Source organism: Numida meleagris, chromosome 12, assembly GCF_002078875.1.
Source record: "Numida meleagris isolate 19003 breed g44 Domestic line chromosome 12, NumMel1.0, whole genome shotgun sequence".
NCBI lineage: Eukaryota > Metazoa > Chordata > Aves > Galliformes > Numididae > Numida > Numida meleagris.
The window spans coordinates 1,837,648-1,861,826 of NC_034420.1; the positions used below are offsets into that span (position 1 = coordinate 1,837,648).

The 24,179-nt window shown below is 49.3% G+C and overlaps 1 protein-coding gene across 3 annotated transcripts in view; it reads left to right on the plus strand.

Moving 5' to 3' along the window:
* Positions 1-24,179, plus strand: part of SIL1 (SIL1 nucleotide exchange factor) — a 92,112-nt gene that overhangs the window by 54,196 nt on the left and 13,737 nt on the right. For all 3 annotated transcript variants that reach the window (XM_021410933.1, XM_021410934.1, XM_021410935.1), the window contains 2 exons: positions 1,672-1,863; positions 6,357-6,478. In XM_021410933.1, coding sequence (XP_021266608.1) covers positions 1,672-1,863; positions 6,357-6,478 — 314 coding nt within the window. The remainder of the gene's footprint in view (positions 1-1,671; positions 1,864-6,356; positions 6,479-24,179) is intronic.

Consider the following 24,179-nt stretch of genomic DNA (forward strand, 5'->3'; position numbering starts at 1 on the left):
GGGGGGTTGAAACTCGATGACCTTTGAGGTCCTTTTCAACCCAGGCTGTTATATGATTCTATGATAAAGTCAAACAGAATATGTGTGCTGCTTGGAACTGGTCCCCAGGACAGGAGCAGCCACTGGCATGACATGGGTGGATTATATATGATCCATCAGATTGATCACGGCCTTTTTTCTCCTTTTCTGATTGGAAGACTTTCCTTAGGCCCTAGCTCCTCCTGCTGCCTTGAAGTAGAAGGAAAATTGAGGTGGGAATCCAGACAATAGTCTTTGAGTCCCAGAAAATCTATTCTCCTCTATCTGGCATCAGGGCAGTGTTTTGTTTACTGTAAGATTATTTATGCAGCAGCCAGCATTACTGATAGCGGGACTTCTTGAAATGAGTGTCATTTAAATGCAAAAATTAGTGACACTCTATTATGTGAAAATAAGCCATATTTTAGAAAAATCTGTTAGAATTGCTATTGTCCCAGCAACTGGGCTAAAAACAGCTATATCTAATGGACCTGAAGTACTCCATTTAAAATCTCTCCTGCAGGGAGCAAATTCATCCTTGAAGTAACTGTGTCAAAGTAAATTGAGTTACACCAAGCATGCTCCTGTATATGCTATTGCAAAAGCCATTTCTTCTGTGTGGTTGGAGTGGGGATAGCATTCTGTGTGTCTGTGCAGTTCCTATAGTGATTAGTCTGGCAATCATCAGTGCAGATTGTACATCATTAGATTGCTTTTACCTCCATCCCTGTTTCTTGCCTTCTTGCTTTCTCCAGCTCTTGGGCAGCCCACCTTTGGTGTGTCCTTTCTGCGTCCTTGTGTGCAGCAGCAGGCTCTGCCCCGCCTGTCCCAGTGCCACCAGTGCTGCTGCTGTCTGGGCTCAGGTCTCTGGCAGAGCCTTCTCCTTCCCTGTCACACACCCTGCCATTGCTCTCAGTTCCTCGAAGCCCTCTGGGTGCTGTTTGTACAAGCAGCACTGCAAAATGGCCGCTGTCCTGGAATGAGCCCCATGGCATGGTGCTTCAGCTGTCTCCCCTTTGTGCAACCTACTGCCCAACACGGTCGACTGCGAGGTCAGGGGAGCTTGCCCCAGGCTGTGAGCAGTCAGGTCTTGAGAACATCCCCATGCATGCAGAGGAAGACCAGCAGCGCTTGTTGCCTCAGTGCTCAGTGTTGTTTTGAAAGGTTCACAAGGTGTAGAAAAGGTGTATGGGTGCAGGCTAAGCGGCTCGGGGAATGTGTGCTGCTACCCAAGGGCTGTATTTTACAGATAACTGGGTTCCAGGGCTTCTCAGAAGTGCCTGAACACCCAGCAGGCTGCTCTGCTTGGGCTGCACTCGGAAGGATGAGTGCTGCATGGTGCAGTGTTGCTGTGTGAGCCTCTGGGTGCCCAGGCTGCCCTGTGCCATCCACAGGCAGGCACCCGTGTGTGGTGGGACCTGCAGTGAGCCAGGGCAGCACATCAGAACCAGCTGCAGAACCAGCTGCCCAGATCTGCACCTGCACAAGTGTTCCCTCTCCCTGCCTTCAGCTCCAACGCCCTTTCCCAGAGTACCCTCCCGTACCTCACTGTGGTAATCCAAGTCAGCCGGGTTCCCCTTGGACATCTGGGTTGCATTTGCTTGCTACAACTTTATTACCTGCCTTCATATTTGGTTTTCTCCTGCTTTCAAGGCCCACGAGGAAGAAGTGAGGAAGAAGTTCCGTCCCATAGAGCAACTGAGGGAAGAGTTTGAAAAGCTGAACGTGAAGATGGAGACAGATTATGAAATCATGGATAAATTGATCAGCAAATTTAACAGCTCCGCTTCCACGCTGGATGAAAAAGTAGCAGCACTTTATGATCTTGAATATTACGTTCACCAGGTAACAAAAACGCATTTGTATCTACTGTGTAGAATCCAGGGACTAAGGTATCATAAATGCGGTTTTATTTTTCTTATCGGTATCAGGTAATACAAATTCCTTAATTAGCATAATCCTGGGACAATAACAGATAGTGGAGGGCTACTGCAGGCTTATATTTTATCCGAGTTTGAATAAATCATCACTCGTAACAGTAGCAAGCAGTTTCCTAGGGGTTAGTGTTGCTTGATTTGTTGTCTGCTTTCAGGCTTTTTTCCTTGTCCTCTTTTTCTTCCTTTATATATGTGTTAATATTGTGAAAATGGGTTTATCTGCAATTTTGTGGGTGAGTATAGTGGTGGCTGCTAAAAGAAAACAGTAATATTTTCTCGTTTCTTCCATGGAAAGTGTCTGTGGCTGCAGGTAGGTGTCCTTACACCAGTTGACAGAGAATGTCTTCGTACCAGAGAGATGAGAGACACCCAAAGCCTGTGTTTTGTCTTGACATGAGTAAGGAATGGCCTGCAGAGCCTCTCTCAGAGCTGGGCTGGTGGCAGAAATGGCTGAAAGCTCAGGCAAAAGGCCAGCTGCTGAGCATCAGCTGAGCCGTGCTAATTAACTGTGCGTGAGGTTGAATATCTCCTGAAATCTGTCCTCTTCTGGTTTGCTCTCACATTTTCTCTTTCCCCCTCAAATCTCTCTTTGTGTGCTTTCCGCTCACGTTTTCAGCTCTGGTTTGCTGCAGTCTGTGGGCATATCATTCTCCTCCTTTGCGGTCAGTGACTGCGTGGCCGGGCATCAAGGCTGTGCACAGCCTTGTGGGGAGGATGGGGTTCTCCCTGCGCAGCAACTGGGAGGAACTGGGGTGGACTGGGAGAGTAGTTGCTCTCGGTGACTTTTCAGAGAGTGAATGCGAACTCTTGAGAGGTAGCAGTGCAAGACCTTTCACTGCAATGGCATTTATTAAAAAACAAACACGTATTTTTTTCTGAAGTTAGCTGAAGGAATGAGCTGCTGAGGATGGAGTCCCATACTCCATCTAATACAAATGTTATTTCCAGGGCTCTTTGTCTTGTATTTCCACATTAAATCTCTGTCATGCACACGCAGAGGCTTCCTTGCTGTTTGTTCTCCGTGCCTTTGTTTCACTGACGGCATCTGTCTGACTCAGAGAAAAAGTGTGAACAATGGGTGCCCTCAGAGCTTTGTATTTATTTATACTCGGGCTAATTCTTGTGGTTAAGGGTGCCAGAGCATCAGGCCAGCATTCTAAGAAGCAGCCCCCAAACACGCTAGGATGCTTTGCTTTCCAGCATCGTGTTCTGAATTATTCCAGCACAAAATCCTGCCTGCTTGGGGTGAACGATTTCAGACCATCAAGAGCAGCAGGGAAATGATCTCCGCTGCCTGGGCAGGGACTGACCCGAGCATCAAAGGGAACCGCATCCAGCATCAAATGGGTCAGGCAGGGGAAATGGCAGGGAAGCTGGCACGGAGCACAGAGGGCTCCTTTGTGCATCGATCACAACGCCGCTCTGTGCCTGCGCTGTCGGGGCAGATGGCTGGGCAGCACCTTCTCATCAGGCAGGAAGCTGATAAGAAATATGACTTGTCTGTAAGCCAGCATGGCTTTTCCTTCCCTTTCTTCTTCCAGCGACTTGAATGCGTCCAGAACATTATCTCTGCTTGGTACTGACTTGAGCAGCACTGGCTTAATGTAATTACTGAACAGCAGCCAGATCCACCTGCACCGCATACCGGCGGGCAGCCCTCTGCGGAGCTGTGCCGTGCCCAGGCCTGGGGCAGCCAGCCTGGGGCCCTACGCAGGGACCAGGGGCAACCTGCTGCTGCTTTGCTGACTGCTCATCTCCCAGAGCGCCCGTTGAGTGGCACACACTGTGCCCTGCAAGCTAAGGATCATGCCCTGCTCTGGGGGGTGGTCCTGGGCATCCTGGACCTGACCCACGAGGCGAACTGCAGGCAGGGGCTGAGCTCCTTCGCCCGAGTGCTGGCCCGAGGGCTCCATACTTGCTGAGGTTTGGGTTGCCAGCTCTGCTTTGCTTCTCATCAGTCAGGATTCAAGTTGGCATGTTTGGGAGCCCATCTTGGAGGAAGGTTTGGCTTGCTAGGTTATCTGTGATGCATAAAAACCAAATGCAAATGTGAAGAGGCCAGAGCATAACTCATTTATAAACAGAGTTCACGGTGCTTGCACAGCAGTGTGCGGAGCCAAGCCCGGCTCCATGCTTTGCAGGCTCTTTCTCTCAATTATTTACTCTCCTTATCTTTCTCCTTTCCCTCCTCTGACATGCTACACCATTTCTCACTGCTAATTTCCTCTCTGTTGCAGATGGTTGACATGCAGCTTTTCCTCGCTCTTATTTTCCAACATTTTCTCTCTCATCTCCTCTCCCCAGTTTCTTTCTCTTCCAATTTGAAGGTGCTCCCTGAGTAACTGCTGTCATATTTGTTCTTCTCCCATCCCTCTCCTCTCCAACCTTGCCTGTGTACTTTAGTCAAGAGCTCTTTTGATCTTTGCCTTTCTTTGCGCTGTTTTCAGTGGACTGAAGCGAGGCGCAGGCAGAGTGCCTCGCAGCAGCCTCCGCTCCCCAGAGAGGTCAGTGCCTCTGAGTTGTTGAGTTTGGGACTTCTGTTGTGGTTTTTGGTGTTCCTTTTCTCAGTGGTGAGGGAAGGAGCTCTCACGAGATACTCCAGCGAAGAAAAGGATGCCGTTAAAAAAGGAACACATCTTCAAAATAAGCTTTGCAGCACAATTTGTATTCTGTGGCAGAGCTCTCTGGCTGGCAGGAGAGCTGCCCCGCAGGACTCTGCTCTCGGTGAGGATACCATGACGGCTGGATTTATCCCAGCTGCTGCTGGATGCAAACTTTCTGGCCTGGTGTTGCCTAGTGAGTCTGTTCCCTCCTGAGCAGAAGGAAATGTCCAATTCTAGCCTTGAAACAGCTTCCCGGTTCTTACAGTTGGAGCCATCAAAGCCCCTGCCGGTGGATGAATGTAGGTTGCTGTATAGATTTCTGCAGGACCACCTTTGTCTACAAAGAAAAGTAAGAGGCCTGGCAGATCCAGCCTATAGGGGCAGTTAAAAGTAGGATCTGAAAGGATCAAACAGCTGCTGCAAATCCTGAGTGAGCTGCAGCAAACCCACAGAGATGGGCTTTCTGTTGGCAGCTCTGCAGCAGGACAGCGAGTGGCAGCTATTGTCCTAGTGGGGAGAACGGATGAGCTTTAGCTCCCCAGTTTGTGCTTATAAAGGCAGGCTTGTAGGACATAAAGCTAAATAGTTTGTTTGTTCTCTTGGGTACCCAAAGCATCTGACGTATGGCCAATTCTGGTGAAGGTACACGGTCAAGATAAAAATAAAGCTAAGCATGAAGTGACTGTCAGCTAAGGGAGAGCATGGGAGTAGTGTGCAGTGTTTATTCTGTCCTACTCCGTCAGCTCAGCGCTCTCACTGAAATGAGGAGGTCATTTGGCGCAGTTATTCTAATTTTTATGTTCTGTTTCCATCCACCAACATGACGCTGTCCTCTTTGTGTCTTTCACAAAAGAAATTTTTTGCACAAGCAATTCGGCGAATTTGTCAGACATTTCCTTTTAAGCTGCAAAAAAAGCCTTTAAAAGCAAAATGCATCGATTTGACTTTGGACTGAATTTTGTACTGGAAGCACTTTGCTGTGTTTCTCTGACTTTTGTTTACAAACCACCCAGAGCCCTGTTTTAATTTTCTCCCTACGAACAGATGTCCGCTGTGATTTTTGTCTGGTTTGCCCCACGTCTCCTTCAAGTCAGAGACTGATAAATTTCCTGGAGGAATTCCCACTAACGTTTAAACTTTTCCCTAGTGGCACTTAGTCCCATATTGTCGGATTTAGAAAAATCATTGTATGGGCTGCCCTAGGGAAAAGCTCCTTGCTAGCGTTCCCAAACAGGGACTGCCTGCTTGCTTTTCACGTCTGCTTGAACGTTTTAACTGTGGTCATGAAAAACGCCTGGCACAGCCGTGCAGCTGCTGATGTACCGAGGCTGCTGATGGGCTCTTACACATTTCTAACTCCTGGTGCTACAATTAGAGCATTAATTAATTAATTGCGTTTGCAAAACACACGATTCCCTGGGTTCCGGTAATGGCCGCTCAGGGGAGCGAGCGGAGAATTTTCTCTTCTCTTCTGACATCACCAGGTTTCCTGTACTCCCAGAGCACGTGCAGGGGGAAGTTTGGATAGTTAATCCAAGTGTCAGCGATGCCTGCTGCATTGGATAATAGCCACCTGTCAGCAGACGCATGACGTCCATTGCTCACCGGCAGCATTGTGTGAAACACACGCCACGATTGTTCTGTTAATTCAGAATTGCTTTTAAAGCTCCGAGCTGATGAGATGGGGAGGGACGGGGAGATGAAGCTCCTTCTGAAGCAAGGCGCTCCTGAAGCATTGCTGAATTGAGTCTCGAGGCCTGTGGCTGTTCCGTGCTGACAGGGATCTGCTCTCTCCCAGGTGGACAACGCAAAGGATTTCCTCTCCATGGGCGGACTGCGGCTGGTGATCGAGGGCCTGAACAGCACAGAGGCTGTCCTGAAGGAGCACGCTGCCTTTGTGCTGGGAGCCGCGCTCTCCAGGTGAGCTCTGTCCCCCGAGACCAGGCGTGCCAGGTGCTTCTCCTCGGCCCTCTGGTTTATTTCCAATAGCCAGAGCTGGAAACTTTTCTCCTCCCGTGACACCCAAGTTTCCTCTTCCCCCACCCAGCCCTTTCCTTGCAGCCCTTTGCTTCCCGCAGGCTTCTCTTCAGTACATCCTCACCCTGCTCATTAGACTTAGCCAGAAGTAATTCAGCATGGAAACGGATTGCTTTTTTCTCTGAGCTCCTCGTTTTTGCACGATCCAAAGGGAATAGTACTGCCTCTCCTCCTTTCCCCTTAGCAGCCCTTTAAGGGGGAAGATTTCAAGGATGAGGCAGTTATGATTGCCCGGAGAACTCCTTTCTCCCTCCTACTCCTTGCTGCCAGGCTGCTTTAGGGCAGTGAGATGCTGATTTCAGAAACGTAGCAACTCCCATGGTCTCTGAAGGTTTTGTTTTTAGCCCTGGGGACACGTGCCTCTGACCTACAGGCATAACCTAAAGGGTTTCAATTAGACACAGGGTTACAGGCTGATCTAGAGGATGCTTGTGATTCACTGCAGGATGTCTGTTGCCGAAAGGAGCTGCCCAGGCTGCCTGGTGCCAGCTGGGAGTGTGTGCCACGTGAGTAGAACGGGTTTTGCTGGTGCTCCTTTTGTTTGATGGCTCTCTGGGCTTTGTCTTGTGCATTCGCTCGAGACTTAGAAATGCATTGGATGGACCCAAACTCCAAGGTCAGAAGCTCAGGCTGAAGATTGAAAGTCAGGGCCATTGTATCTGCTTATTTCTATGCCTAAAAATACGATGGCTTTCTCCACCATTATAAATTATTTATTGCTTAGTCTAATATATAGTCTACAGATCTACATTTCTTTTGCAATCTTATATACAGTGCAATTGGTCTTCAGCATGTGTAAAGTAATGTGGTTTCAGTGACAGCAGCAGGTGCCCTGATTTACAGCAGGAAATGATCCAGCTCGTGGTTGGAAGCAGAGCTTGACTTGCTGATCACAATAAGATTCATTCCTTCACTTCAGAAATACAGGCCTGCTCTTCCTATGCCGGCATGCATTAATATTTGAAACAACGTTGTAATCTTTTCCTTAGGATCTTTAATGGCATGTGGATGTTTAATTATGTTCCATAAAGAGGAAGTCATGCAGGGGCTCTGGAAACATTTAAAGGAAACCTACAAAATAAAAAGAGACTATTGAATCCTGTCTTCCCTGACTTAGCTAATGTGACATTATCAGGACCCAAGAAATTAATTGTCTGATGATATGGGCATGTAGCGGTGGCTGATGAAGCTAATGCTTTGCATAGTATTCCTCCATTGAAAATGCCTTTCTTTGGGCAGAAACTGTACTTTTCTAACACGACAATGTGAAAATATAACTTTGGAAACTTTGAAGCCTTTTTTCTTTAAAGGATATTCTGACAGATGGTAATTTTTAGTGGTTCAGATGAAGCATTGTCTGAGAGCTCAGTTCCAAAATGTGAGGAAATATTATGCCTGGGTTTTGAGTTTGCTTTTTTCTCCGTGCTGTGCTTAAGCTTTCTCAGAAGACACCTACATGCCAACTCATCTGCTTTGTGCTTGCTGCTTAATTTGTTTGTTCGTACATTTTCTCAGGTTACTCTGTGCTCCATTTTAGCTGCCAGGGGCATTTCAAGTATTTAATGCTAAGCATTTCTTTGGTTGTGTTTTGTTCTTCGAAGGGGTTGTTATTTATTTCTTTCCCTCAGAGTTGTTCCTAATGGCCTCAGTCGGGCTGTAGGGATTTTCTTAAAGTGCCTGGAGGTGCAGCATGCTGGGCTGCGGGGCTGTGAGCTGCGCTCACGTGCTGGTGTCGGGTCCTGTGCTGAATGTCTGGGCTACAGGCTGCAGTCTCCTGCTCACGACCACCTGGTTGGCTGCTTGGTCACCTTCCAGAGCAGCTAGCTTGGCTCAGGGCAGGGGCTGCAAGCTAAGCAAACCTTCCTCCAAAAAAATTAGATTGTGATTGTAGCAGCTCCTCAGCCAGCCTGGGGTAGCTGGAACTCCTTCTGCAGCTGAGTCTGGAGGAGAGAGCTTTACCAGTGCTACTGTGAGCAGCCAAGTTGTGTTATGCCCAAAAAAACCACAGGGCTCTGAGCAGTCTCAGGCCTGTCGGAGTCAGAGCCAGGATTTGTAGAATGAAGAATATTCATGTTTTCTTCAGATGTTCTTTGTCCCTGACTGTTCGGGTGGGTCCAGGTGTGAAGCTGGTGAAGGATGGAGCAGCCAGCTGCATCACCCAGGTCTTGCTCTGCTGTACAGAGTTCGGACTGTGTTCTCATACAGAGTCCAGTGATTGCCCAAGTTCACGGTCTAAAACCAAACCTCTGATTTCCATCCCCAGCCTTGGAACTTTCTCGCTGCAGTTGTCCCTCACTGCCGAGTGACCTGCTGCGGGGTGAGCAGGAGCTAGAGATTTCTCCCCTTACTTCAGGCATTGGTTTCATTGTGGATTTAAGTGGATTTAAGTGCAGCTGCTGATGGGCAGCAGCACTGCCTTAGGTCGTGTCCCCGGACCTGCCTGCGTGCAGTCCTGCTGAGTTCTGGCTCAGAGCTGGTTTTCAGGTGTATCAACAAATGGAGCACCCGGGCCGTGTACCTGCGCAAGATGTTGAATCAGCAAAGGAAGGAGGAGGCAGAGGGCACAGCAGGGGCTATTCGAGATTTCTGCTCCTTGCTTGAAAAGCAGCCTTAGCACAGAGGGGTCTGGCTCCCGGAGCAAGAGGTCGCAGGGTCTGGTTGCCTGGGTGTTGCTGGGATGGGTGTTGTCTTCCAGGTATCCATCTGCCCCTGTTCGTGAGCCTCTTGTCTTGGAAGAGGGTGACCTGGGACGAAAGAAATCAAAATTTCATCTCTTGTTTCTCTCATACGTCCTTCATTTTCGACATTGGGGGTTTAATTGCCGAGTTTGTGACCAAATCAAACATCGTTCCATCTGGCAGAGTTCTCTGAGCGGTGCCCTTATTGCAACTCTGCAGCCTCATCACAGTCTCACTGTTCTTAAACCTTCAACAAAATGTTTTCCATTCAGCAGTTTACAAAAGTAAACTTCATTTGAACAATCCTCAAGTGCTCTGATTGCAAATAAAAGTTAAATGCACTAACAAAAATAATTGCTAGGCATGTGGGATTGTACATTTAGGTATCCATAATTCACTAACAGAATATGCCAATACACAACATTATCTGGATTTTCAGTGATTGCATTAGCATAAAAGCATGTTAGCGTTTATCCAGTGGTACTAACATTTAAATATATATAAAGTATGAAATATTAAGATACAGCATTTTGGAGGCAAGTAAAACTGCTGTCTGTAAAACGCTGCCGCATATTTCTGAAGGTACGCTCCAGTATCTTCGGGTGGCAATCAGCATTCGCGCCATTGGGTCCAAGCATTGCAAAAAATGTCAATGTTTTATGCAAAGAGGAGCTATATTAAGCTAAAAAGATTGCTGATGAGAGAAGTGTCTTCTGATGTCCTCTAAGCTATTTACAGGCAGCATCTTCCTTTGTTCGCAGCACAGCCAGGCCTCCGCAATTTGTATCTAGATGTTTCACAAGGCTGGAAATGTTAGCCAGGAAGGATTATGTTTGTGATTAAAACCTCAATTTTTAAAAACTTTACCGCCAGGAAACATTTTTTCCACACCAATAATTTGGACATTTTAATATTTTGTAATAAAAGGATTTTTGTAATCCGTTTAAAAGGGGAACAATAATTTATGTCAAATGCATTCTTGAAGCTTTATCCCAAATTCTCCCCATATGCTTAGGGGTGAATTAGAGGTGAGGATGGAGAGAAGCTAAGCCATGCAACCTGTGAGGCAAAGAGAAGCAGTTTGTATTTCGTGAGGAGAGGAAGGGGGTGGGGGGGGGTGGGGGCAAAAAGTGAAGAATGAGCCCCATGGGGAGCCGGGACCCCAGCTCTGCTCAAGCTGCTGGCTGGGGGCAAGGTGTCAAAGCAGTTCTCTGAGCTTGTGTTTGCTGTGTGTCCTGGCAGGACGCTGGGCAGCCCCATCTCAGCTGCTCTGGCTGGGAGACCTTTCAGCAAGCCCAGAGCTCCTAAGATCTTGCTGTCCCCCATTTTGGCTTGGTGAAGTCTTGGGAGCAAACTCATCACAGCTGGCAGACGGAGCATCGTCTTGTAACAGCCCGTAATTTTCCTAGGGATGTTGGATGTCAGCCCATTGCTTCCTGTACCCATTTCTCTTGAGATTATTAATTAATCCCTTAAGTTATGACCGTGTGCATCACAAACATCCCAGCAGCCACTGTTCCCCTTACCACCCCCAGGGCGTTTCGAGCTTGCTCAGGTGCACGTATGTTGCTCGGCTGTTTTCAGTTTGGCTTCTGCTTTCTCGTCATCTTTTCTTCGGGGGCAGGGCTGGGGGAATGCTGCCTCCCATCCATCCCTGCTGTGTCCGTATTCCGAGGTTCTGCGGTGTAGGGCTGCTGCACTGTGTCAGAGCAGTACTGGCTCCTTCCAGGGAGTCTTTGTTGGAGGAAAATGTTCCCAGCAGATGTAATGGTTTTGAGTTCAGTTTGACCTCGCAGTGGAGCTGGTTGGCGCTCACTGCTGTTTGATATTTAGGTCCAGTGTTAAGCAATAAACTCAGGAAAAGTGAAATTAACGACCCTGCTTCAGTTCTATCTCATCAGGACGTAAGAATCTCCAGGCTGCAAAATACATATAGTTAGCTTAACAAGCACTGTCCCTACCCATTTATTTCAAATCCATCTTCATGTTTGTCCCTTCCTCCTCTGGCTTCTCTTTTTACACCCTACAATCTTTTCCCATCTCTTTATTCATTTTCGCTGTTTGCTTCAGTGGCCTTGTTTGACAACTTTGTGTGCTTGCCACCTCTCAGACGCGGTAATTCTCGCTCGACTCCCTGCCCACTGGTAATTTCTGGCTTTGTAGATTCTCTTCTATTTTTATTTGAACTCCTGACTTGTGTGGAGTTAGCAGCCTCACTGCACTTAATTTCAAATTAATTTGATTGGGTCACATCAATTTTTTCAGCAGCGATAATGAACTCAACCTATTTAGCCTTTCCCCATTATAAATAACCTTAACAAAAACTGCAGTGTGGTATAAAACTGTGTTTCATCATTATGGTTAATTATGTGGAAGAATAAATCCCTAAACATTTTTCAGCGTCTAAAATGTAACAAGAAAGTGTAATTAACAATTAAATGGTAAACTGCCATCCTTGTCCTCTCATGAAGACAGGGAGAGCAGACCCCAGGAGAAAAATCTGGAATCAAAGGGTTGCTTCTGTTTTCATTTTCCTGAATGCTTTGATAGGTTAAATGCTGGTTAAATGCTGGCTAAATGCTAGTTCCTGGGAGCTGGCCGGGTGCAGCAGCGGAGGCTCAGCTGGACATCTAGGGCATCTTAGCATCCCCCAGAGGGATTATTTTCAAGGCTGGGGACATTCTCGCTTCTGTTACATGCGGGAAGTTTTCAGGTATTTACCACATCCAAAGCTTTGGGTTGGGTTGCACTGCTGGAAGGAGGAGACAGAGGAGGAAGGAGGCTCGGAAGTGTAAGTTCAGTTGCTGATGGCTGAAATCAAAGTGATTGGCCTCAGCTCATGCTCCAACAGTGAGAAAACCTGCGGCTTACCTCCCAGCATCGCTCAGCTTTGCTCTTCCTAGACTTGGGCAGGACTGGAGTTTCCTCAGTACCGGGTGCGTTTGCTCACTGCGCCGGGCTCAGCCTGGGCTATGGCGTGATCCCATCCCCACGTCCCTCACCAGGAGGTGAGGCCCTGGAGCTGTGGGGACGGCCTGCCCCGAAGGCACAGCTCACAGGGCGCAGCCATGGACAGGTCGCAGGCTGGCCCGCAGCAGGGAGCTGGTGACACAACCTGCAGAGAGAACTCGTCACAGCCGGGTCCTGCGTTACGTAAAACATGCTGTTCCTGTCTTCTCTCATTTAGTAAATGCATAAGGCGTGCTCTCTGCTAAAGTAGTTGAGTTATTGTGGTTTACGTTTAAAATATGCATTCAGACTGGTTACCTAACCACTTTCTGCACAAGCCAGCCCAAACGTGCTGTTTCTGCATTTCATCACTGGACACAGCATGTATTCCTTTGTCACTGCAGCCACTATTTATTCATCATCCATGTTCTCTGTTTATCCTTTTTACTACAGCTTCTGAGCTCAGTTAATGGCTTCACAAGCATCAAAGATTTTCCTACATAACACCTACATTATTACATTATTTTCCTGACCTGCAGTGACTTTTCCACATTGCATGTTCCCTGCATTCCCTCCAAGTAATAGGTGCAAAAAGCTCCGCAAAGAAGAGGCATGTGTGTCTACTCTTTAATCACATTGTGCAAGCGGCTGTAGCAGTCCCTCGTTAATGTGTTTTTAGAAGGGAGGTTGAGAAAGTGCTTTGAATAGAACAAAGAAACAAAAAATGGAAGGAAGACGAACAATGAAAGCAGGAAATGCAGGGTCTAGCCTCAATTATGTACCTGCACTGTGTAGGGTTTGGGGTGGACGGAACCGACCCGATTACGTCAATTGTTTGAGCACGTATAGGAGGATCTGGATCCCATCCCCTTCTTTGCAGGTCCTGCTATGCGCACCCTCCTACCCCTTTCCTGGTTGCTGCTTTTGTTGGATTTAATTGCTGGCAGGCGCTATGCCGCCAGCACGCAAAGGCAGATCTCAGCAGGTTTGCAGTGTGAATGGTGAAGGCAGAATCAGGATTTCAGAGGGGACCCGGGGACCTGCTTGTAGCTCTTGTAGAGTTCCAGCCAGCAGCTGCAGGCTTCCACAGCGTTAGGGCTGGCCCTGGCCTGTGCTGGCTGAAGAGCCACCAAGGCTCAACGTGTGACCTCGTTCCCAGGCTGGCATCTTCCAGCCTGCCTGTTTTCCAGTTAGTTACAGTGTTTTTGTGAAGTTTTTCCTCTTCTGTCTGCTCGTGCGCCTTCCGATTCATTGAAACAGTTGGTTATTCATCCACGAAGACAGTTCCTCGGGTCTTCCACCAGATTGCTTCCAACCTCAGCCCCTTCAAGGCTCTCCACGTGTTTGCATAGGGTAATGTTCTGCCAAGAGAAAAAACAACAGCTTACTGGAAATTATCTTTTTCTGAAGAAGCTCATCATCACTGTTGACTGCTTGCTTCTTCCCTCAGGTGCTGACGTTCTGCATCTTCTTGTGAGCTGGGTTTTGATCTGTATTTTAGATGATCCTATTTCTGCTTGAAAGAAAATGTCCATCGGAGGCCCTCGAGCTGCCTCGTGTGGTTTGGAGGGGCTGACTGGCTGGGCTGTCTGGGAAGCTGGGCAGAGCTCTCAGCCCTCTGGGTCTTTTGGGGGACAGCCCCTGTCCCACAGCTTGAAGCCATCGCCAACATTTGAGAGACGTTATCACTGCCACTGCCCACCGAGTCCTAGCTCCTTGACACCTCTGCGCAAGATCGGAATAGATTTGAAAACTAATTTGCTTCTCTGTAGATTACTTGTCCTTTCTGCTGCGTTTAATGAGTTTCTGAGGTAGTGTGGCCACTTCCAGAAGGCAGCCGTCAAGGGACCGCGTCCTCACTTCTGTCACAAGTGCCTGGCTGTCCCTGCAGCGCACTGCACTTCTCACAGATTCTAACCAGTGTTGTCTCCTGAATCTCTCGTGGAGCGCATCCTATAATGTCTTGCAGCCATCCTTTCCAGACTGCCTGTCCTTTTTGAATTTTCAGAATGCCCTGAAAATAGGTGATGGGAAAGAGAAGGAACTCTTCCAGCGTTCGGATGGTGTCAGCTGGAGCCCATGTGACACGTGGGTCATGGTGGAGGTCCTGTCCGTCACACCGCTTCTCCCCGTGTTCACAACTCTTTCTCAGTTATTCATGCCCAGATGTTTGATTCTGTTTGTTGCCCTGTGCATTTTGAGCATCCCCGTATATATCTTGCCTGTCACAGATGCAGGATCACCTCTTTGCTTGGGAGAGAAATGAGTGAATGCGGCGCTGGTGGGCACAGCTCCACCGTGGCTGTTGGGAGGCCATTCATCCTTGACTCCATCTGCTGAGATCAATAATGAGGGCTGCTGCTTCATATAAACCACTAGATCAACATAGGAATTGCCTTATTAATGTGGGTGTGCAGTCTGTCTGGTCAGAACGCGCCTGTGGCTGGAGTCAGTGGAGGCAGGAACAAAAAGCACGAGGTGGTGACAGTACAGCGAAATGCAGATGAGGTTCCCCTGCCTTAAGCAGCTAAAACCTGCCATACGTGATGAGATGCAAGGGTTCTTGTTTTTTTTTTTTTTATCTATTTTTGTCGATGTGACAGAATTTAAAAGGGTTTCTGGATTCTGGTGCACGCCTGGTGCAGCAGGGGGCTGACTGCAGGAATCTGCCGGTCGGCTGCTGCACACGTGAGCCCTCTGATCTCCTTCTGCAAGCTCCTTGCTTCTCGTTGGAGGCGGGCTGCCTTGTCTTCCCATCCCTGCTCTTGCCATGAGAGCCCATGAACAGGTTATTGGTGTGCGTGCATGTCTCGCGCCAAGCAGGAATTCACCTGTGATGTTTTCCAAATTAATACCTTGCCGCTCTTCTTACTTAACAAGATAATTTTCCAAGCTGAGAAAGGTAACTACCCTGAAATTTTCTTTCTGAAAGATGCTTTTTCTTCTCAGGCACTTCATATTGAAATCTGTCTTAATTTCGGTTCAGCTAGTGTGTGAAAACACACAGTGCAGCATTATCAGTCCCTGAAGGAATAAAGACAGATGGAGCCCGAAATGGGCTTGGCATTATGATTGAGTGAATCCTTCAAGAGTCGTGGGGAATGAGGGCTTGGTCCTGCCCACTCAGTGTCCTGAGACCAGGTCAGTGGGTGAGGGTCCCCGTGTGACAACCTCAGTGTCTCTCAGTGGGCTCCATCCCACCTTGTCCCCCTCCAAGTGATCTGACATGGCTGCTGCTGCGTGCTGCTCCTGGAAGAGGGCCCAAGAGCTGGTAGAGCTGTGCCAGCAAGGGGTGGAGGAACCGAGGGGTGTAGCGGGGTCCCTGGTGCGTGATGACGTGCGTTAGTAACAAGCTGCTATTTCTGGTCCCGAGCTTCCCACAGCTGTGCGTTCACTGATGGCTCTTGTGCGGCTGCGGTGATGGAGAGCGGAGGGGGAAGGGTTTGGAGGTGTTCCAACAAACTTGGGAACGTGGAGGTGCGGACGCAGCGTGTGGCCCATGTGTGCTGAGGGCATCTTTGCTTTTGAAATCTGTCGGGTTCATCTACCCCTGAAAGGGAGTAATAGAGAAATACAGGGTGGTATTGTCTGGGCTGGTGTTGGCATTAGCAGGTGTTGATGGAGTCGTGCACTTTTAAAGCTTTTCTCCCCTAGCTGCTGGAAAGGAGAAAGAAAAAGTGTTGCAGAAGGGAGATCTCTGCATCATCTAATGGGATCAAGGCCTCCCCATGCAAATCAGCCATACAGCTCAGACCACACATGCATGGCCAGCGAGCTCTCTGCAGCCTCAGTGATGGGGAGGAACAGCAAGTAAAGGCAGAGTTGCTTTGCAAAGGCCAGAACAGGGCAGCACATGGGGTTGTGCCTGTCTAGACAGGGCACCCAGGGGACAGCTGAGCACAATGCTGGCACCCCAGGGCACGGCCTCATTTCCCACCCCATGGCTCGCAGCTGTCCCTGTGCACAGGACTGTGGGTTGTGATGGCATGGGGCACACTCACCAGAGAGGATTTTGGATGCCTCCGCCCTGACCGTTTGAGGGTTTGACGTAATTTAATGAGGGATTTGGTGTAGAAAGTTATGTTGCCCAAAACAGTCATGGTTTAGTGTGTGCACAGGGGGCAAAGAGATGGATGAGGAGCAGCTTCCATGAACGCACATCAGCTGGGAAGAAGGAGCAGAGGGACATACATCCTTTCCGGCCAACCAGGGCAGTCTTCCCCAGGCCCTAGCACGCTCTCCTGCAGTGCTTCTAGGTTAGGAATGCAAATAGGACCTCACTAATTGTCCTAATGAGTGGGAAGGCTGCTGCAAATGAGTTGAAATTGCCAATCAATAGAGAGTTGAGCAAACAGGTGGAGCATCTAGCTTGGCACCTCGCAAAACATCCATAGTTCATTTATTCTGACAAGTGCAATTGAGGTTTTGTTATTCATTACACCCTCTAGCACAGCAAGCAACATGCCACAGTGTATTTTGTAAAGGGAGGAAGGGTGTGCGACGTGAGCTTTCTCTGCAAGACTTGGCCAGGAAGTCTTAGAGAAATAGTAGGAGACTGCTGTGGATTTTCCTTTTTTTTCCTGGGGGACTTTGGGGATTGCAGATCAGCGGATTGTGGATTAGTGGATCAAGAATTAGAAATGCATTTTTCATTTTTATGTTACACACTAATGAACCGACAAATTTAATTTCTTTAAATCCAGCTGCTTTAGCTTGAGTAAGTGAAGTCTTTTTCTGTCTCTTTTGGTACCTCAGAAAAGGCTGAATCGAGATCTCCTTGGGCGTCACGTCACAGAAATGCAGTTATTTGTCTGCAGCCTGTTGCTGTTATGAAAGTGGAGTCTGTTTGCAGGAGAAGAGATCATCGCCCGTGGGTGTTGCTGCGCGGGGCTGTAGGCAGAGCTCCGTGCTGGGCTGCAGCTCTCCTCCAGCAGCCTGCCAGCACAGCCGGCTGCCCGAGCCCGCGGGAGCAGCGTGGCAGAGCCTGGTGGCTCTGGCTTCAGTGCTCGAGCCGACTCAGGCGGCCCTCTGCTTGCTCCTGGGTGCACATCTATCTGCCACGCAGTGCTGCTGCTCCGCTGAGAGCCTGCACGGCACAGCACGGGACGTGGGCTGTCTCCAGGTGAGATGTGCTCCGCTCACATCTGCCGCGTTTCTGCTGGGCTTAAGCTCATGCGTGTGAACGAAGCTGGGGTTGAATTGCTGTGGAGAGTCCCAGTGTGCAGCTGTGCTGTTCTTCAGGCCCTGTGGGATGCACCGCCCTGCCCAAATCTGTGCCAGGGTAACAGAGAGGAGCAAAAGGCATTTGTGTCATTAAACGCCTGATGGACTGCACTGTGGGACCCGATCTGCAGGGGGAAACCGGCTCCATTGTTACCCAGACACATTTTGGAGCTTTAAGTGAGAGCTAAACAAAACGGCCTTGGCTTTCTGGAGCAGGCTTTGTTCGTTCACTTTGTGATCTTGAAAGTGGGTCTGAAGCACGGCTCAGCGCCAGGCGCCAGCACCCAGCAGTGCCGTGGGCTCATGCCCACCACCAGCTCCGTGCCTGGAGGCTTGCTGCGGGAGCACGTGGCTGGGCACAGTGCTGGGGCGTCACTGCTCCCCACTACTGATGGACGGCCCTGGGGCTTTGCCCACCATATCTTGATTAACAATTAGCGTGATGGAACTGGGAAGTGCATCTCATTTCTCCACCCAAACCTGACAGATGAGGATATACGTTTCTTGGTTTATTGCTGTGCCTTATTATAGCCTATTTATGATTGATTGAAAAGCAGAGGCTTTCTATAAAGAGAGACCTTTAATCTCCTGGCAGAGATGAGTGTGTTTCCCTTCAGGAAGCACTCAGTCTTTGCTGCTTTCTCTAACCCTCTCTTTAAACTTGAACCTGGCAGAGACCAGAAAGAAGGCAGGATCAAAGCAAAAATAATTGGGATCGCTGGCTTCTGTGGGCAGTTTAAACCCATTATTCCTACTCACTAACTAGTTATTCCTAAATAACTCTTGCTAGAGACAATTCAGCGGTTGCAGCATCTTCTTGATAAAAAGCACTCAAATGTAATAACCATGGCAACAGTTGCTGAGGGCCGGCCACAGCGAGGGCCGGAGCTGGGTCTCCTAAGGGACAGAGGACCCAACTTTACCAGTAAATGACTGCAATGCTCTGAGGGGACAATACATGGTGAACCCTTATGTGCTGGTCGCTGGTCTCGTGGAACCCAGCTGAGTGCTCTGTCCTGGGGATGTGGATTGCCCCAGTGCAGATGGTAACAAGCCATGCATCATCAGCGGTGGGCGCATTCCCTTCCAAGTGAAAGGGGAACTCATCACCTGCAAGCTAGAGGAAGCGCGGGGGTAGTCAGTCAGGAGCGGCCGGGCAGGAGGAGGCACAACCTCTTGTCCCAGAGTCACAGATGTGCTTCACACCATTTATGTGCATGGCAAACAGAGGTCCCGGTGCCTGGCTGCCCTCAGTAAGACTGCATCTTTCTGCTCGTTCCTTGTTCCCTGGGATGCAAATAACCCTTCTTTCAAAAGCCCATCCAGCCCAAATCTCCGAGCTTTCACTTGGACTCCAGAAACTGCTTTCATTCCGGGTAGATTCAGCACTAACCACCTTCCCGTAGATCCTCCCTTTGTTGCTAGGCAGCAAAATTAAGGTAAGGAAAGTACCTTGATCAACTGAGTCACTTCTTTGAGTTTCAGGAGGACTCGATTGCATGAGGTGCTCCATTTCTTTTGAAGAAGTTTTCTTGTCTTTCCCAGGCAAGGAAGGGATGGGAAGGCAGGCAGGCTGGGGAACGTGGCCAGGGGGTGCCACTCTTCATGTGTGGTGGCAGCAAGTGCTGCAGGCAGATATCAGGTACAAGTTCGTGACAGGTTGAATTTCAGAGCTGCTGCTTTGTGAGCCATCTTTAAGACCATGATGGAAGTTCTGCAAGTGATGTGACAAATGCCACGTGGCGTTGCAGCTGGAGGAGTTGGTAAGAAATGAGGTGTTTTGACTTGGGGGAGTTGGTCCTTGCCTGCATGGTGATGGATGGTGTGGGAACCAGCTGAGCTAATGGCATTGGACCTGAGCCTGGGCCCTTACCCCTGCTTTGTGCTGTCCTCTTGCCCAGGGCATCTTCTGAGCATTTGCTGTTAGGACAGCACTGAGAAGACCTCTCCAAATGTTCTGGTCTTAACCTCAGGTTGGGAGCAGCTTACGTTATGAGATCAAAGCCTTTCAAATTTCTTTGTGGGAATCATGTTATTTTTATCTGGCAATGTTCTCTTTCTGTTGTCTTATCTTACTGAACATTCTATAAGTCTGAAAAGTAAGAGGAAACTCTAATATTAAAAAGAAGAAAAGAAGAGCCAGCTGAAAGGCAGCATTTTCACAGATTTCTGAGAAGGAGGCAGTAAATACTCCACCTCTGCTTAATAATAATAATAGCTGGGCTAAGTATCTCTAAAAATATAAAATAATGTGTGCCTATTTGGAATAGTCAACATCCTTATCAGCCTGCTGTCATCTCTGCAAATAAGTTTCACTAGTGATTCTGGGCATGATTTTCAATGGCTCTGAGCAGCTGGAGCTTCTTTGACTTCAGTGAAAAGTCTGAGTGCTTGGCACGGTGGCAAACCAAGCCTCTTCCTTTCTGCCTCAAATTGGGTCTTGATTCTAAGTGAGATGAATTTTCTCCTCCTGATAATTCTGTGCATCTGAAGTGATTACAGCTCCGCGTGAGTGCTCTTTTCGGAGATTTGAATGCAGCGTTTTCTTCCGTCTTAAAAAGGTTCCTTCGAGCCTTCTGATGCTGCAGAGGGGGAAAAAAGCCCTGGTGGAAACTGTCACGTCTTCCTATGCAGATTAGAGATTAAAACTTTTATTTTTATAAAACACATACGGGGGCTAAATCAGAAAACTTCTGTTCAGGCGAGCAGGTTTTGGCTGTGCTGCTAAATTCTTCCCTGGCGATGGGGAGGCAGAGCCAGCAAGTGGTATTATTTGGAGTTCTTAGAGAGTGAGCTTTAATGTTTGCTTAACTCCACTAAAAATAGACACCACCCTCTTTTCCTAATAGGCAGCATTTGTCACACTTGATTCATTTCCTCTCCCAAACTGAGTTCCTTCATGAATATTCATCCGTACTCCCCAGGAATCTGCCTGTCCTCAGAAGTTGTACTCGTGGTGGCTATGCCGTAACAATGCGAGTCAACCTTCCGGGCTCACCAAATACCCAGCCTGAGCTGGGAGATGTTGCGATACCAACAGCTCTCATTGATTTCTGTCTTCTCTGTGAGCCGTGATTGCTCGTTATCCCTCTAGATGAGACCCTTAACAAGGCTCCCGTTCCTGTTGTCATAGCAGCACCGCATAGCCCAGTATCGCAAAGTCTCTGTCACTGTTAATTGTGAGATGGGAGGATCATTTTGGCAGTTTTTCTAGTGAGGATTAGGCCAAAAGGTCCCTTCTGAGCTATGATGAATGTGGTTGCCTTCGGAAGGTACTCAAAGTCAGTAGTTACAGAACATTTCTGAAGGGGGAAGCTTTACATAGTAGAGAGAGGGACAGCAGTCCTTACAAGGCTCTTCCCATTCATGCTCAGCTACTGCTTCAAGCAGGGAAAAAAACTGAGCTGCCAAAGGAAGATATGAAACAGGATTTGTTTTTAAGGAAGCTCATCAGGACCTCAGCCCTTCTCCCCCCAGAAACCCAAAGCAAGGTGAAGGCCCCTGCCCTGAGCTGTTGGGCTGCAGGTTGGTGCTGGAGGGGAGCGATCTATTGCTGCCTGCTGGGTACGGGGGGAGCGAGGCGCTGAGTGTGAGGGCAGCAGAGCTGCTGGATCCACCAGCCCTTGGCCAGTGGGATGTGTGTGGAAGGACATCTGTAGCACTGCATGATAGGTGACGTGTGCCACCATGCAGTGATCCGGGACACCTGAGGCATTGCTGCGTGTCTGCTCCAGCACTCACAGAGCATCCTCGCCCAGCTTGCACTGCAACACCTCCCAGCCTTTTTAATTGCTGACATGATTCAGGAGTTGGACTTCATGGTCCTTATGGGTCCCTTCCAGCTCAGGATATTCTATGGTTCTGTGACTAGGGTTGGTAGGATCTCAGCAGCTTGCTGACCCCTGGGCTGGCGAGGACCGCGCCGTGGGCAGACTCCTGTTGCCAATGGGTCTTTGCCAGCGTGGAACGTTACTGCTTTCCAGCAGTGTGCTTTATAGGGCTTGCTCTGATCTTGTGAGTGAGAAATACGTGGGTGAAAAGGAGCGATCTGTTAACAGCTTCCAACCTTCACTCCCTCAATGCGTGCCCTGCTGCTGGTGGAGGAGCACAGAGTGAGCCGGGTGCTGTTGGCTCAGCACGAACGGGTGATTTATCAGCGGGAATGCCATCATTAACTCAGGGACCTGCCTGTGGCACCGGGTCAGCATGCCTGCTCTTGCAGCGCAGCACTGCGTGCTTGTTGGCCAGCGGTGCTGGGCTGGGGTTGTATGTCATCTGCAGCCGATGGCATCTCATCTGCGGGCCGGCTGCTGGCTCAGCACGGCGATGGGCATGCGACAACAGACTCCGCTTCCTGCGTGCTGAGGGATGGGGATCAGCTGTGCTCCTTCCCAGCGATCTCTGTTAATATGGAGGGCAGACGCGTCCTCTGTGCACATTGCTGGGTTCGCTCCAAAACTCCGAAATTGAGCCAAAAGAACCCATGACCTAAGTGTAGATATGAGCAATATTTCTAAAGGATTCTAATTCTAATGGAAAAAGAAAATCCTTACCCCCTCAGCCTCTCCCCGGATATGAAAATCTCCGCTGGCCATGCCCCACAAATGAGCTTTTTGTCTTTCTCATACGTGCAGTTAGGAGCCAGGTTTTTAAAGGCTGGCTTTGAATTGTACAGGCGTTTATTATAGGCATGAATAATTGCTGGCACCGTGTTACCACTGCTGTTGTTTGCTCTTACGGTTTAGGCCAATTACATATGTAAGCCTCTGATTTACAAGCAAAAGCAGAACTAAAGTGGCTTTGTGGCCTACATTTGAAGAACAAGAAGTGTGTCCCCAGTTAGTTGTACGTCCCCAGATTCGTGCCATGGGACGTGGAGGTCCTTTGGCATAAATAAGGGCCGCAGATTGTCACAGGCATTACGTGACACGTACTGTCCCTGCACAGCATGAAGGATGTGGACACGGAGCCACATCTGGGGACCGGGAGCTTGCCTACATTTATCCCGTGGCAAACGCACTGGAAGATTTGTGCTGGAATTGGGGAAATTACAAAGAGAGCACACAAAAAAGAAGGAATTTGAGTTAAGCAGTGGTTCTGCAAGATGGACTTAAAAGCAAAGTGCTATTTCCCAATGTGATAATTAGCTTCTCTCTGACTGTCAAGGGATCCCTCCTGGGGGCGAAGAGCAGCCGAGACCCACTGCTGAATTTGACATCGATCAGTTGAGATCAAATTGAGATTTTTTTCCTTGCCTTTGCACAAGGGGTGGAAGCAGGGAGATGGGTCGGTGTGTTGGCTTGCCTCCAGGGCTGGGTGGGACATCCCGTCCTGCTGTGCCGGTAGCACTCGGTACCAGCAGCTCTGGAGTAAGAGCCAGCCAGCGTGGCACAGGACAGGGTGGAGCTGTGCAGGTCCTCCTGGGGCTGATGGCGAGCTGCTGCCCTTGGTGCTGGGCGAGCAGAGTGAGCGCAGGAGCTGCAGGAGGTGCGTGGCCATAAGGGATATTGCCTGCAGGAAGCAGCAGCAGCTCTGCTTGGGAAGGAGGCCAGACTTCATTCTTCAGGGGATGACCAGGGGAGGGGGATGCACTCGTGTTATTCGTCATCGGTGCAGGGCAGGCAGCTCCTCACCTCGCTGAGTTTGCATGCCCAGCTTGAGGCTGGCGCAGCTTCCCCTGTGATACTGGGCTGGAATCGATGCGACTGTGCTGTGCTGAGCTGATGGTGCTGGTACGGGATGTCCTCCACCTGCCCTGTGCCACGGACTCTGACACTGTCCCAGGGAGCTCTGTCTGTGCAGGAGGCACCGGGGAAGAGCCCTCAGTCCCCAGAGTGGTTTCCCTTGAGCACGTGCAGCTCCTGCGGGTCAGTGCCGCCTCCCGCAGCCCTGCAGGCAGGCAGAGCCGGGCATGCACCGTGGCTGAGCGCGCTGCGGGGCAGCTGCTCTCCTCTCTCCTCCTGTGACCTACAAAGGACAGATGGAAATGCAAACCCAGATTTGTTTACTAGGCTGTGATCAACTGGGGCTTTATGCGCTGGCAAGTATTCTCTCCTAATGTGCCTTCACAGCACATGTGTGAACTCCTGTCTGTGTCACCTTCCCATCCCCTCCTAGTGACGTCGGATGGTGGGAAGCAACCATCACAACAGGTGCCATGTGTATTTCCACAGTACTGGAGTGCTGAATAAATGGAACCCCCCTTCCTCTTTCCCTCCTCTTGTTTAAACTGTTTCTGAATCCAGGCATCATCAGATTTGAGTGCTTTTTCTGCCCCGGGGATTCAGCCCTTACCTCCTGTCCTGGAGAACGCACCTCTGGCACCCGTGTAACCGCTCTCTGCTACAGCGTTCATCTCGAGATCTTCCAGGCCTTTCCATGCCAAGTCTGCCTGCTGGCTCCCTCCTCTACTGGAGCGGAGGAGGGCTTTTAGTCTTTGCCTTTAAGGTCATGAAAACTTAATTGGTACGTTGGCTTTCTGCATTGAGGTGTCCCTTCTCTCCATCCCACTGATGTAGGACACACTGCTGAAATTCCCCTCTTCTTGCGTAAGTGTCTTATTCCACTGCATCTTTTATGCAGAATATTCCCTTCTGAAAGCGCTTTGCCTCCTGCTCCTGCCCTTTCTGAGCATTCAGTTCAGCTGTGGTACCTGCTGTGGCTTTGTTTCTTATGCATGCATATTCATTGCTTTATTAACATATTCTGTTAGCTGGCTTGGTCATTGAAAGTCC